General features: G+C 50.2%; 2 protein-coding genes across 3 annotated transcripts; one reads left to right on the forward strand and one right to left on the reverse strand.

Annotated features, from left to right (window-relative positions):
• The first annotated feature begins 4,340 nt into the window (after positions 1 to 4,340).
• Wfdc2 (WAP four-disulfide core domain 2) lies at positions 4,341 to 9,572 on the forward strand. Of its 2 annotated transcripts, none has more exons than XM_075963932.1 (4): positions 4,341 to 4,438; positions 4,912 to 5,055; positions 6,391 to 6,537; positions 9,397 to 9,572. In XM_075963932.1, exons 1-3 carry the CDS (start codon positions 4,360 to 4,362, stop codon positions 6,534 to 6,536), a joined length of 369 nt encoding a protein of 122 aa, XP_075820047.1. In that variant the 5' UTR covers positions 4,341 to 4,359; the 3' UTR covers position 6,537; positions 9,397 to 9,572. The 2 variants fall into 2 exon arrangements, with proteins under 2 accessions (XP_075820047.1, XP_075820046.1); XM_075963931.1 differs by lacking the exon at positions 4,912 to 5,055 and adding an exon at positions 5,693 to 5,809.
• A 1,334-nt stretch (positions 9,573 to 10,906) lies between these two features.
• Spint3 (serine peptidase inhibitor, Kunitz type 3) lies at positions 10,907 to 13,876 on the reverse strand. The gene is made up of 2 exons (XM_075962862.1): positions 13,801 to 13,876; positions 10,907 to 11,097 (listed from the first exon to the last, which is right to left on the reverse strand). Exons 1-2 carry the CDS (start codon positions 13,874 to 13,876, stop codon positions 10,907 to 10,909), a joined length of 267 nt encoding a protein of 88 aa, XP_075818977.1.
• Positions 13,877 to 14,422: the final 546 nt, after the last annotated feature.

The raw sequence follows: 14,422 nt of genomic DNA on the forward strand, positions 1-14,422 counted from the left end.
ATACACGTTGCTTTCCAGTGAGCTCTAGGGCACGCCTACCCCACAGGCCACAGATTTGAATGTGCTTAGGTCGTTGCTAGGAGGGGAGCAATGGGCACTGGGGCACACGGGACAGCAAGGTGAGAGCTCTCTCATAAACAGAAAGCATACCAGCTTAGCCCTATGGCGTGGGCCCCTCAGTGTGGCAGCTGGAACTCTGTTACGAGTGTACACTCTCAGGTTACACCCAGACACCTTCTGGGGTTGCTCTCCCAGAGCCCAGGTTGGCTTTAAACTTAAAAAGTCTGATCCTCAGGCAGACAAGAGCCACCATGCCCAGTATGAGCAGTGCTGGGGATTGAACCCAGAGCTTCCTGTGCGTTAGTCAAGCACTCTACTAACTGAGCTACAGCCCTAGTTCTCCACCAGCTACATTGCAACGAGCCCTTCAGGTGATGGTGGCGCAAACCCGGTTTTGAAGAGCTACTTTCTAGCTGATGATTGCTTTATGGGTTTGAGGGCTTGCTGCCAGATCCTGTACTATTTCTAAGAGAATTGAAAAGGTTATTTCTTTTATGTGAAATTCTCCACTTTTAAACATTGGCAACAGACTCAGAATTTACCGTGTGGGCTAATAATAGACGGGCTCCAGCTGGATCGGACACCCCCGTTTTTGCTTTTCTCCTTAATCCTTTTAACAATCCTACAAGATGCTACAGGGATGGCCATTTTGTGGGAGACATCGTAGCCCCTCAAGGTGAAGCTCTGCTCTGAGTCTCAGCCCAGAAGCTATTCGCACCTCACTTGTACTTGGGCGTTTTTGGTCCGAAAGCCTCTGCTCTTCTCTTACTTATATAGAAGAGAAACTACAGGACATCTTAGCTCAGAGCCATGCACCAAAATAAAGCTGAGCATCTGACATCACTGACCTTGGGAACTTTTTTCCCATCTTCTACCAGCCCCCGATTCCCTAAACCTCGCACGAATCCATATTCCAGAAGAGAGTGTCTGTCAACAAGAGAGCCCATGACAGCCTGGGAGGGCTTGGGACCTGACCACGCTCTGTCCAAGAACGCTAGGTAAGATCTGGAAGACAGCTGTGTGCAGCAGCACCCAAGGATAAATGTCCAGTAGCCATCTGGTCTCCAGGCTAAACCAGCTGCTCCCCAAAGTGTCCTCTGTGTGCTCTGGGTTTCAGGAGCCTGTCCAGGGCTGTGACCCCACCTAGCTCTCACCTTTCTTGCTGTTGACTTTCTCTGAGCTCAGAGTAAATAGCCCCAGCCCCTCCCAACAACGGCATGTCTCCAGTCCCCAGCCTGCAAAGCTGGAGGAGACGGTTTCAGCCACTTTTACCAATATCCTTCACCAACTCAGCAGCTGGATGCGTCCCTATGACCAAACCCTCCCCAGCTGACCTCCCAGTTTTCATTGTTGCAGATACCTCTCCCCCACAGCAGAAAAATCCCCCCTGGGCCTTAGAGAATCTTGGATAGCTGGAGCTAGAAGCATGCTTGCAGGTACTTCTTGTGTAACTTGGTCATTGTTTTGGCATTTGCCGCTCTGAATTCTGGAGTTTGATATACACAACTGGTCTTAAGTATCTCTACGTCTCCCACAAACACCCGAACCCACACAAGTCCCCTGCACAAAGCAGTGACTCCCCACATCCTGACATTTCCCCCAGCAATATTTGTTTTAATTCTTTACTAAATTTTAAAGAAATAGCATATATTTTTATGATATTCTTTTCCTCCCCCAAATTTTTGTAGACCCATCCTCCCTCCCTACTCAACTTCATATTCTTTCTCTCCCCCAAAATGAAAAATCAAATGAAAAATCCAGTAAGAAAAAAAATACCAAAACAAAACAAAAAAAATGAAGTCCATTTTATATTAGACTGTTCTCCTGGCAGGGGCCTGCTGGGAATGTGGCTGATGTGCCCCTTGACAACTCCATCAGAGAGAATTTACCCTTCCCAGCAGATATCAATTTCAAATAACTTTTTTGTTTGGGGTGGGACTTGATGTCCACTTCCCTTCTCAGCACAGGGATTTTGCCTGGTTTGAATCTGTGCAGATCTTGTTTGTGCTGCCCCAGAGTATGAGTTTATACGTGTAATGTACGATACACATGTCTATATCTGCACGACACTGTGCCCTTGGAGTCATATGCTATCTCTGGCTCTTACCACCTCCTAGTGGGGCTGTAGTGGGTCCCAGTGTTCTCAGAGAGTTGTCATGCTGCCTGAGAATGGCAAGAGGAAGATGCCAGAGAGCTGACCAAGAAAGAAACACATACTTGGGCAAAGCTACCAAGAAGCCTGAGTCTAAATCTGTGTGTGTTCAGAAACCTAGCCTAGCATGGCAGAACTGTCAGAAGGCCCTGATTAGAAGTCTATCACTCCACTGTGACCTCTGAGAGGATGAGATTTGGGGTTTCCTGGGCAAGGTCTTTAGAGCTTCTTAGTAAAGGACTTACCAAACCACTTCAAGACACTGAACCACAGTAACTTACACCAGAAACCCAAAGTATGGAGAAGACCCAGCCTCTGGCAAAGATGTGTGGACAGGTTCGATGGGCTGTACTTTTAGAAAAATAAAAGTATTAAATAAAAACCCAGTGTGGTGCTTGCCTAGAACACATGTATATTTTGGTGTATTAAAGTCACCCCCACGTGAGTTACTGTACACTGTATTGTTTGGGGAATAACGACAAGAAACAACGATCAACACACACTCAGTTCAGGAACAGTTTTGGCACCAAGTATTTTCCATCAGAGGTTGGTTGAATCCAAGGACATGGGAGCCAGGATCATAAAGGGTAGCATGTACTCAGCAAGCTCCTTCCTAACAGTGGGCATTTATCATCTGTGGGATATTCATGGCTATGTATGCAGTAGTCATATGCCTGGCCCTGGGGTTCCTATGTCAAGGTATGGACGCCATGTTTGTTCCAGGGTTGGTCCATGGCATTCTTGTTCTCATCGAATGTGACTTTAATCATTGTTCCTTTTCTCTCCCTGTTTGTAGTCCTGAGGATTGAACCTAGGGGCCTCACACATTCTAGGCAAGAGCTGTATCCACTGAGGTCAACCCTAGTCCCCAATCATCATTTTCACAGATGACAAAATGGCTCTTCAGAAGAGGGAAATGTTTCACCCAAGGTCCTTCCAATGGGAAGTGGTAGCGGTGGGCATCAAACCTAGTCTCTGCCACCCCAGACAAGTGCTGAGGAGCCCCGTTTTGATGATAGTAACTGAATACAGTGGTTCACACCTCAGTGGGTGCAGAGCTAAAGTAAATCCATCCGAGACATAAAAGATAGGAGAACCATTTGTTTCCTGTAGAGGCCAGGAGAAGAAGGGAGTAAACTCCAAAGTGATGCTCTCGGCAACAAAGGAAGGCAAGGCAGGGGGAGGAATTTATTATGGAGACACATACAGATCCATACGGAGAGAGTCTTAGGGAATCTCCACTCCTGCACATGCCCAGTTGGCACAGCTAAGATTTGCCTGCCTTAAAGGTGCCTGTTATCTGCATCCTCCCTCTGAATGTGTCATACAGTAGGCACCCAGCAAATGCTTATGATGAAAGGGAGGAAACATAGCCTGGAGGAAGAGATGTGTATTCAAAATCTTGCCTGAACGGCTTTGGTTGGGGACTTAGGTTGGGGTCAAATCTCTGAATGTCTGGCCTGTGTCTCATAGGCAGTTGACAGGTATAACTCTCTAGTCATAAGAGAAAAAGATACCATGAGACTGAGTCCCCATTCCGCCCTAACGGAGCGTGGTAGGAAGAAGCAGAAACGAGTCTGAAAGGGCTGGATATTGTATGGGTGTTTCTCCTTCGTGGGCCTGTTACCTGCAGGTCAGATGGGCTCCCTTGTTAACTACGCCCATTGACTAGCCTTCTACTAATCCCTGAACAGGACTCTGCATTCTGATCCATCTGACCCCAAGTCTCAGCACTTAATCCCCAGCATCTGTTGCCTCCCTGCAGCCTTGCCCTTTCTTCCATATTCCTGGACTCCAGTCGTTCCAGGGAGGACCCCAGACTCTTTAAAAAATGAGTTCAGGAGACCTGGGCCTGGGCCCTCTGCTCCGGCTGCCCTGCCTTGCCCTCAGGCTTCGGAAAGGTAGGAAGAGAGGGAGGGGTGGACAAGTGTCCGGCTACAACTGGCTCGGAAGCTGTCTCGGTTCCTGGTTCCCACCAGAGCCAAGAGTGACACCTGATCCCGGGGGATTGTGAAATGGCAGGAGGTGGCAGGGCGCCCGCGCTGCCCGCTGTGCTTCCTACCCGCCTCCTGCACCCCTCGCTCGGCCCCGCCCCCGGCGCGAGCGGTTAAATCCCCCCCACCCAGGCTGCAGCTCACACCTGCACCATGCCTGCCTGTCGCCTGTGCTTTCCGGCTGCAGGCCTTCTTCTGGGGCTGCTGCTTTCCACCCCCCTCTCAGGCGCAGGTAAGTGCAGCCAGGAGTGCGGTACCCAGAAGTAGGGGCTCTGGGGGGCAAAAGTGGGAAGGTCAATGAAAATTTAAATTTTGGGAACCCTGGGGCCTACAGTTAGTGATTCTTGAAGAGTTGGGTTCAATATACTGGCTGTGGGGAGACCCCTGAACGCTGCAAGTTAGAGGGGCGGAGGCTCCCCCTTAGCTGTAGGCGGAGACCCAGCGGAGAGGGAAGCTCCCAGGATGACCGAAGCTGGCTCAAGTCCCCATGGGACTGGGGTTCTGAAGCTAAGCAACAAGGAGCCCCCAAGTATCAGAGACCCCTGGCTCGGGAATGGGCTCCTCTGGGGTGTTATGAGTACCTCTGGGTCCAGAGAATCAGAAGTCCGAGGGGTTGAAATGTGAGGATCTTGGAGCAGGGGGATGACTATCCCGGTGGGCTGGGCTCGGTTCTCCCGGACAGTTCTCTGCTCTCCCCATCCCCAGATGCGGGAACAGAGAAACCGGGTGTGTGCCCCCAGCTCCAAGAGAGTACTGAGTGTGTGGCAGAGTGCTCCTCAGATAGCCAGTGCCTCGGCAGCCTCAAGTGCTGCCAGGCCGGCTGCAGCTTTATCTGTTCCCTGCCTAATGGTAACCCCTCAGCGACCTGGCAGGGACAAGGCGGGGCAGTCAAGTGCTGCGAGAGGCGGGGAGCTCACAGTTCGGGAAGGAAGGACACCCCGGACCCAGGGACCCCCACCCCCTGGAAGGTTGAAGCGGTGGAAACCCGATCCACCTGTGCCCTCCCTTGTCCGGCCTTGGGTGGATGCGGGCAGGGGCGGGGGAGGGGGACAAGGGCGTCACTGAGGTGCGGCCCAGGGGGAAGGTCCCCCCATTCCTGGTTGGGCTCGATTCTCTGGTGCATGACGGGCTTCCGGGCACGCACAGCGAGACTTTGTTCCGGGACCCAGGCGCAGTGGCTTCCTTGGCTGGAGACTGTGTGCAATCCTTAGGTGGCATCAGGCCTGGGACCCGAGCCCTGGGGACCTCTTGCCTCTGGAGTCCCTCCCTCAGGACCTTCCACAGTCTGGCCCGACTAGACTCCTCAGATTTCTCCCTGAGGGCGGGAAAGAACTTTGCCACACCCTAGTCTGTGGAAGTGAGCGACCCAAAGAAACATTCTTGCACAAAGTCACACCGCCATCCTGTGGCTGGCAGAGGTTCCGTTTCTTTCTTTGACACTTTCTGGCTTTCCCTCCTTTATCTTTAAAACCATCTTCACCCATAGGACTGGCTGAGGAAGAGCTCTGGGTTACTTCTTCATCCGTCAACCCTACTTTTCCATCAGAGGGAGGTCAAGCCCCCACCACGACACCTGCTGTGGCCATGGACGAAGGTGTCCTTGGTATGGAATCTAAGCTTCTCATTTCCGAGAGAAAAAAGCTGAGGCTAGGAGGTGGGGGTGGGGACAAGAGGGGAACACGAAGGTTTGTAGTTGCTGGTCTTGATCGTGGCCACCACCCCTACCCCCTATTTTGCCTTTACTATGTTCCCCAGGGATGAGCAGACGCTGGGAGTGTTTATACTTAGGAGTCCTAAGGCAAAGAAAGGAACACGGTGGAAAGTGGAGGGAATTACTTGTTATCAAGAAGTTTGATTTTTCAGGGTGATATGTGTGGGCGATAACTGCTTTTATAAGAACCCCACAGTGTAGTGACAGTGATCCCATGTGACATCTAAAGATGGGGGCTCTGGGAGATTTGGGCCCTCAGTCACAAGAGTAGAAAATGGCAGAGCTGTGTGACTCAGGTTGAGGTTCTGTGATTTCAAATCCCTCTGAGAGCAGGAATAGGGGTCCAGGACCTCTGAGAGCAACTCAGGTAGGCAGATCTAGGTGATCCAACTTCGGGGCAGTGTTCAACCACGTTTTGCTGATTGTCTACCTGGATCCTCCAGCTTAACCCCCTTACTCCTTTGCCTACCCAGAAAAGCAGGGCTCCTGCCCCAGCGTGGACTTCCCCAAGCTCGGCATCTGTGAGGACCAGTGCCAGGTGGATAGCCAGTGTCCTGGCAACATGAAATGCTGCCGCAACGGCTGTGGGAAGATGACTTGTGCCACACCCAAACTCTGAGGTAGGTGGGAGCAGGGGAGCTGGTTCAGAGATGCCCAAATATGGGGTACTTCCTTATAGCAAGTTGCAAAGGAAGACCTCGGAAAACACAGTGATAATCAATCTGTCCATAGACATCTCAGCTAATATTTATCTACAGTGCGTGGATGATGTGTGAACAAACGAATCAGACACAGAGGCTGGGGAATGGGTTTTCTTGTCTAGTGTGCAAGGAAAGAGATAAACAAGCTGATTTTGTAGTATGTCACAGGGAGGTACATGGCAGGGGACAAAGAGAACAGGAGGAAAGTGTTCTTGGGGGAGGAGAGACAAGGGACATTACTGTAACTTTTACACGAGACAGTGGGTGAAGATCTCACCAAGGAGGTGTGAAACGAGAGAAGGGACACGAGCGTGTCCAGGCAGAGGTAGCAGCAATATGAAGGCTGCCGCGCACCGGGCCCCCGTGTCTGCACTCGGTGCGCTATTACCCAGTTCGCAAGCTTCGGGCAAGGGTCTGGAGGTTAAAATACACACACACACACACACACACACACACACACACACACACACACACACACACACACACACAGACAGACAGACAGACAGACAGACAGACAGACAGACAGACAGACAGCAACGTGGGTCATCCTTGAATTCCCCAAGAATGCCCCCTTTATTGTGTTCAGGGGCAGACTATATAGAGATAGCCACGCCCCAGCCAAACCCACCAGAAACCACTCTCCTGCCATCAGGAACTCCTGAAGGTCTCGTGCTCAGAGCAGCTGTAGGCACTCAGATCAGGGGAAAACAAGAAATTCAGGATCTGGGGTCTCATTGCTCCCAACAGAAGGCAAAAACATCACTGGGGCATTTAAGGAAGAACCCGAAGGCTGGGTAGAAATAAGAAGGAAGGCCAAAAGGTCTGGGACAGACAATCTGAGGGCCTTAGAGGCCATTGTCTTGACCCAGAGGTGTGTCTTCAGAAAGAGACTTGCCCTGATATTTTGAAAGGGCCCTCCTGTATTATGCCGTGATGTGGCTAGAACGCTGAGGGCAGGAAAAGATTCATAGACTCACCTGTGAATGGACACAGCAGATAAGCCTGACCAGGAGGGAGGCAGGGGACAGAGGTGGCCAGTTCATCACTTCACGAAGAAGAATGGTGGGGTTTGCTGATGTGTGATGAACTTCCCTTTTGTTTAGCAGGAACTTTGATAAGTCAGGAACTGGAAAGACGTAGCTGTGTCCTAGGGGAGAGGATGATGTTGGGGACGGGCCGGGGAAGAGTGAATGGCCAGTGAGGTTAAGAAGGTGAGCGGGACATAGAGGAGACGATCTCTGTTTACTCCAAAGGCTCCTCTCTGTGGGCAAAGGCAGCCGAGGTCATTAACTTCGGTTGCATTTATCAGTTGTGTCTGAGATGGGTTAAGCATTTACTCTGAGCAAGCCAGGACTAAATTCAGTACCTTTAGTGCTTCAGGCCCTGAAAGGAGAAGTTTGGGGAGTCACTTCCCTTTGTATATGACTAAAAACAAAATACTATTCAGTTGGGGCTAAGCGGTGACTCAGTGGAGAACACTTGGTTTCTGGTGACGACCAGCTATAACCCCAGTTTCAGGGGTCCTGGTGCCCTCTTCTGGCATCCAAGGGCATTTCACACACAAGGTACACATAGATACATGCAGAACACACACACCTAACACAAAACACTAATATAGCATCATGTCACACAGTAAGTGTTAAAAGGGGAGAAACTGAGACAGAGACTTGGTTGACCTGTTTAAGGTTCTGGGACGGAAAGGAGACCACTCCCTCCAGCTTGCAGTGCAATGATTGACAGAAAGGAGACCACTCCCTCCAGCTTGCAGTGCAATGATTGACAGAAAGGAGACCACTCCCTCCAGCTTGCAGTGCAATGATTGACAGAAAGGAGACCACTCCCTCCAGCTTGCAGTGCAGTGATTGAGACGGAAGAATTGATGACATAGGCTGTGCCATTACTCAGTGACCACTGACTGCTGTGGGAAACAGATGAGGAAATGCCACCCAGGCTTGAGGGAGGATGGAGTAGGAGCCGTTGGAGAACGCTTCCCAGGGGCTGACCTTGAGGTGGCACAAAAGGATGAGGCCGTTATTCATAGTTTGGTGAGATGCAGGGTGGGATGCTGTTCAAGGCAGAGGAAGCCATGATGAGCAAGAACTTGGACAAGCCATTGGGTGCAATCACAGATCGCTGGGGGGAATCCATCAGTATACACAGAGATAACCAAAGCCAGAGACGGGGAATGTGTCCAATGTCTCATGCTTGTTATTTCAAAGTATGCTTTTCAGAGGTTAGGAGGGAGCTGTGGTCTTCCTAGGACCCTGAACTGTGCTATGATGCCAGTGTTCTCCTTGAATGTCAACTGCATGGTGGGCATTGCAAGCAGGAAGACCAGGTTCAGATTTCTACTCTGACCCTTACTAGCTTCTTCTGCTCCCCAACCACAGGTATTTTCCTTACAGACTGGGGATAAATGTCATCTATTCAGCCAGTTCAGCTCAAGTAGATTTAAGGAATGAAGACATGGTGGGACTTTTTGGTGGTAGAAGGAAGATTCGAGGGAGATAAATGTTTCTGGGTCTCCAGAGAGGCCACAGTGGTCAACTGGGATCATGGCTTACCCAAGGAGGTCCTAGAACAAGTGTGATTTGAAGTATAAGAGATGGGTCTAGAACCTGCTGGAAGATGCAGGAAGAGCTCCCAAGAAGGCGGTGCATTGCCGTGTATGCAGTGTGATGGAGGAAAGAGGAAGCTAGGTCAGGATTTAAACTGCTGACACTTGTGTTTACTGTGACAGATGTTAGTGTTGATGATGCCATGGTTTTCTTCCTTCAGCTGCAGTCACCACCAGCCTGAGGAATGGGATGAGAATGCATCTGCCTGGCCGTGCATCTGGCGTCATTCCCGGGGCCTCCCTTCTCTCTGGTCTTTGTGTTTCTTCCTGGACCTGCAAAAGTATCTCCCTTTTCTAACCAATAAAGAGCTCCCTTTCAGCAATGGAGATGCCATAACACCTGCTCTCTCCACTCTGCCTGTTTCCCCTGACTTGGTTTAGGTTGGTGGGAGAGTATGGGACAACTGGGTCATCCAGGCTCAAAATCCAGGGAAAGATTAGTTCTGAAGTAGTGAACAACGATTCAGGTATGTCTCTGGGGTGCTAGCACTTCTCTGGTGAATCCTTGCACCAATCCTGTGAAGTTGCTTATTCTCCAAGGATCCTGGAGCCAACACGGCCTCTTAGGGGTGGAGAAACACCTCGGAAGTCACTCATATTCACCCCTGGGTGTGCTGCGTGTCTCTCTGCCAGCCAATGCTGGGAGACATGCTCAGGGAGGCTTCCTGGCTGCTCAGAGTCCTCGGAGAAGTTCGTGACAGTCCGGGGGTCTGCTGAGCAGGCCGTCAGTAAACGGCACAAGTCTGAGGGCCTGGATTCAGATTCTCGCACCCATTTATAAAAGGTCAAGTGCAACATTATGCCTTTACCCTACCACTGGGGTGGGGATGAGGTCGGAGACAGGTTAATTCCCAGATCTTTCTGGACAGCCAGTCTAGCTAAATGCCAAGCATCAAGTTCAGAAAGGGAATTGGCTCTCTCCTTCCATCAGGTGTGTTCCAGGGGTCGTATTCAGGTGGTCAGGCTTGGTGGCAAACACCCTTACCCACTGAGCCATCTCTCTGCCCTCCCCCTACCCGCGTGGTTTAAAAAGAAGCCCTTGCCTAGCTTTGTGTCTCATCTCACCTTGAAATGACAGATCGGACAGGCTCGTTTTCCTCCTCTCCTTTCAGAGAGTAATAATTGTTGCTTAAGGAAAACCAGAGGACCTGGGGCCAGGGCTTGTCTGTCCTCTTCCCACATGACAGAAAGACATGACTTAGCTTTAGCAGGAGGTAAAAACTTGCTATTTTTAAAATTAAAATTAATTAATTTTAAATTTAAAATTAAAAGTGGCCTTAAAATCTTCAGGTTTTTTTTCCCCCTCTCCATTTGCTATTTCTTCCTGTTTCTGCTTAGTGTGGAGCTCGGTACAAACATCTCTTACATCATGGGTCATTTCCTTAGCCCAGTATCGGCCCTTTTAGTTCCAACTCTGAGTCTTTATCGTCAGGTGGGTGGAACAGCAATCCATACCAAGTTCTGAGTGGCACTTCTAAATTTTCCCAGTGGACTTGTATTTTACAAGGAAAGGTTTTTAAGCAGGATACCAACATTTGTGCAGTTTCTGAGACAGAATTAACTTTAGGGAAATGTATTTAGAGGAATGCATTTTTTTTTATTCACACACGAAAAGCCTTAGGGGACCCCATGGGAGCTCGACTCCATGGAGAGCTGTGCAGGCTTGATAAATCAGGAACGTCGGCAGGCTAAGCGGCACTGGTTTCTGGTCAGAAAGTTGTTTTCATTGCCTCCACAGCCTCCGTAGCTAAACCGCACACACTTGCCCGATTTGATGTTATAATGCCATCGCAGCTGCATGGTTTGACACTCACCCCTTTCCATAGGAAGTTTGCATAGCTCTGGTAAGGGCTTTCTGAACACTTGAAGAAGAAGAGTGGTTAAGGGGCCCGAATCCATCACCACCCCTAGCTTCTCTCCCCTCTGCTTGAGGCTTCCATGGCCACAAGGTGCAGGGCTGAGGCCATCCATGACAGCTACCTCTTCCCACCCGAACTTCTCCATCTCAACAGAAGCCAAGGTTTGCACTTCTGCAAGCAGTGAAGCCTCCCTTGCCTGGGATTTCGACATAAGCCCTGCCACCCACGACTGCATGAGGCTGTAGAGATGTCACATCTCCAAGTCTCCAGCTGGTTGTCTGTGACGCCAAGGAGCTGAGCCCTGGATCTCCTTCGCCCCCTCAGATTTGATTTGCTGCGGTCAGACCCTGCAGGTTTCTGCCTTCTATCTCATAGTCTGTTCCAGAATGGACAGACTGCAGGGAAAGGGGAGCCTTGAGTCTGAGAGCAGGGTTTCAAGTCTGACACAGTCGTTTGCTAGCTGATAACCCTGGATGCAGGACCTGTCTCTTCTACATTGAGTTTCTTGACCATAAGCTGGACTGTAATTTTCACATCTTGGGGCTAATTGAGAGGTTAAAGAGAACTAATGAGGGCTGGGGGTGGGAGTGAAACACACTTTTAATTCCAGCATTCAGGAAAGGCAGAGGCAGGGGGATCTCTATGGGTTGAAGGCCAGCCTGGTCTATTTAGAGAGCTCCAGGCCAGGCAGAGCTGTATAAGGAGACCCATCTCAACAAAATACAGCAACAAAAATAGGGAACAAAACCAAACAAAAACAGCCAATAAGAAGCACGGAGAAGTCCAACAACTAAAAAAAGAAGAAGAAAAACAAACAAAAACCAATCACTGGATAACGGTGAACTGCCCCTAAGCATCCTCTTCTTCCTAAGCAACAAGACCTAGCAACACAATCCTTGCATACTAACTCTGTAGCCCTAGTTCCCGGTGCAGGAATGCCTCTGAGGTCTCAGCAAACACCCAACAAAGCCACAATAACCATGAGCTCCTCATGCTACAAGTTTCTTTGTATTTTTTACTATGTGAGATGTGTTTTGCAATTACTGTTTTATATGTGCATTCACGTGTGTGGGGGGGTTTTTGTGTGTATGCGTGCATGTGTGTGTGTTCATATGTGTTGTAGAGGCCAAAGGACAACGTAGGTGTTGTTTTATGGGGATTTTTTTGAGTCATAGTTCCTCACTAGGCTGGGGTTCACTGAATAGGCAAGGCTGGCTGGGCAGTGAGCACTCTGCCTCCCGAGCTCTGGGATCACAGCATGCCCTGCGACTGACCCTCTCCTTTCCTTTTCTTTTGATGTAGGTGTTGGAGATCAAATGCAGGTCTTTAGGCTTTCAAGGAGAATGCTTTACAGAAAGATTTGTCTTCTTAGTCTCTGTAATTACCCTTCCTAGTAACTTTGGGGTGAGTGGAAGATGCAGAGGGCCTCGTGTGTGCCAGGCCAGAGCTCCACCGCTAACCTGCCTCTCTGGTCACTCTAACTATCGTGGCTTATCATGCTACATGAAGACACTACAGTCAGAGAGATGGGGCATCTGTTCTAATGCCAGGAAGTGGGAGGATCAAGACACAAAGCCAGCACGATCCAGGTTCTTAACCTGTCTCCTTTACCGTAGGGTGAAGGGGTGGATGGACACTTTGGGTGGAATTTGGCAGCAGCCTAAGCAGGGGAGAGGTTCAGGTTCTCTATGTCTATGCCTTGTAAGACTGGTGCTAGGTACAAGAACAAAATAGTTATCCAGTCAAGATGGAAATGGATTGGGGAGGCGGGGCAAGTTGGCATGTTTGCATAGCGTGTGACATCCTGGTCACAGTAATGTCCTTCTTGACCCCAGGTGACTCAAGAGGAGGTGGAGTCCCCCTGGTTTTAAAATGTTCCTAGTCTGCTTTCCCTCTTCACTGGTTCTGTTAAAACCAAGAAGAAATCACTTTATTTATTTTTGTGCGTAATAGAGGTGATTCCCCTTCTCTCTCTCTCTCTCTCTCTCTCTCTCTCTCTCTCTCTCTCTCTCTCTCTCTCTCTCTCTCTGTGTGTGTGTGTGTGAATAAGACACAACCGTTGTTCTTATCTTCTAGAGGAAAAAAACCCTGACATTCTGAGAGACCAGACAACACCCTTGAGGCATAGATTTTTGTAGGTAGTAGGACCAGCACCTGACCCCTGATGCTACTGACTTGGGGGGACCCAGGGCTCCTACATGCTAATAACTGTTTCCCCCACTGAGCTATATTCCAGCTCTGAATGTTTGTAAAGGGAATCCTCCTATTTACAAGAAGGTCTGAATACATCATATTCATGCCCCTTCCCCCATCCACCTGCTGACTTTAAACCACCGCAGAGATAGTGGCCCAGGAAGGAGCCTGACTCTGTCAGGAGGACACATCAAAGTTGAGCATATACCCCCCCTTCTTGGTCTCGCTTTGGCCATCACAAGCCCAAACTTTCCTCTTCCAATGGCTCCTTCACTGTCTGTTATGCTATGACATATGCTGTGTGTCTCCCCCCCCCCCCATCCTCGCCCTCCTCCAGTGTCTTTGGCTGGTGGCTGTAACTCCAGCTCCTAGGATGGTGCCTGGCACACAGCCAATACCTGACTGCGTCTGCCAGACCTGAACTGGCTCCCTATCCCGCTGGTTGAGAGACTCTGTCCTGCAGGGTCCCTACTCGGTTCCTGGTCTACGTTGAGGCCCCCATTTCATACCAACCTTTACTTGGTTCTGAGCAAAGCTCTTGGCAGAAGGCGAGGATCAGGAAAACCGAGAAGGAGGCCTGGAGCCGCATGGTGTCTGTGGGCAGTTGCGCAGTCTGGAGCTATCTTATTCGAGGAGAGAAGAGCCTAGGAGGAGGAGCTGACTCTGTGTCCTGCTCGCTAACCCCTAGCTGCTGCCGCGTGCCAGGGCTGGCTGCTGCCGGAACAGAGAGTCCCAGCAAAGCACAGCCTCTCTTTTCTCCAGGACTTATCTGATCTGAACTCCGAAGCCGATGTGCTACCATGTCGGTCCTGAAGCTCCTTCAACAGGAATGGGGCCGCGGTTACTACAAGCGGTGTGCCGTCGCATTTCCAGGCACCACACAAAATACACCGCACACACTGCTTGTCCCTGATGTTTACACAGGACCTGACTTGGGGTCCTAACATCCAAGCGGGGCGGCTCACATTTCCTGTAACTCCGGCTCCAAGAGAATCCAATGCGTGTGGCCTCAGTGGGCACCTATACACTGTGAACGACCCTCTCCGCATACAGATACGTCATCAAAAGGAAAATAAATCCTCGGAAAGGACAAGCCTGAGTTTCTCTGATGTCCTGTCCAACATATGGTCTCTTC

This window comes from Microtus pennsylvanicus, chromosome 2 (genome assembly GCF_037038515.1).
Source record: "Microtus pennsylvanicus isolate mMicPen1 chromosome 2, mMicPen1.hap1, whole genome shotgun sequence".
Lineage (NCBI taxonomy): Eukaryota > Metazoa > Chordata > Mammalia > Rodentia > Cricetidae > Microtus > Microtus pennsylvanicus.

Bases quoted from the DNA above. Each gene is read 5' to 3' on its own strand.
- Wfdc2 (XM_075963932.1), top strand. From the start codon at position 4,360: ATGCCTGCCTGTCGCCTGTGCTTTCCGGCTGCAGGCCTTCTTCTGGGG. The intron at 4,439-4,911 runs GTAAGTGCAGCC...CCCCATCCCCAG, and splicing joins CACCCCCCTCTCAGGCGCAG to ATGCGGGAACAGAGAAACCG. The intron at 5,056-6,390 runs GTAACCCCTCAG...TTGCCTACCCAG, and splicing joins TATCTGTTCCCTGCCTAATG to AAAAGCAGGGCTCCTGCCCC.
- Spint3 (XM_075962862.1), bottom strand. From the start codon at position 13,876: ATGCGGCTCCAGGCCTCCTTCTCGGTTTTCCTGATCCTCGCCTTCTGC. The intron at 11,098-13,800 runs GTTGGTATGAAA...TTCTTCTTCAAG, and splicing joins TTGCTCAGAACCAAGTAAAG to TGTTCAGAAAGCCCTTACCA.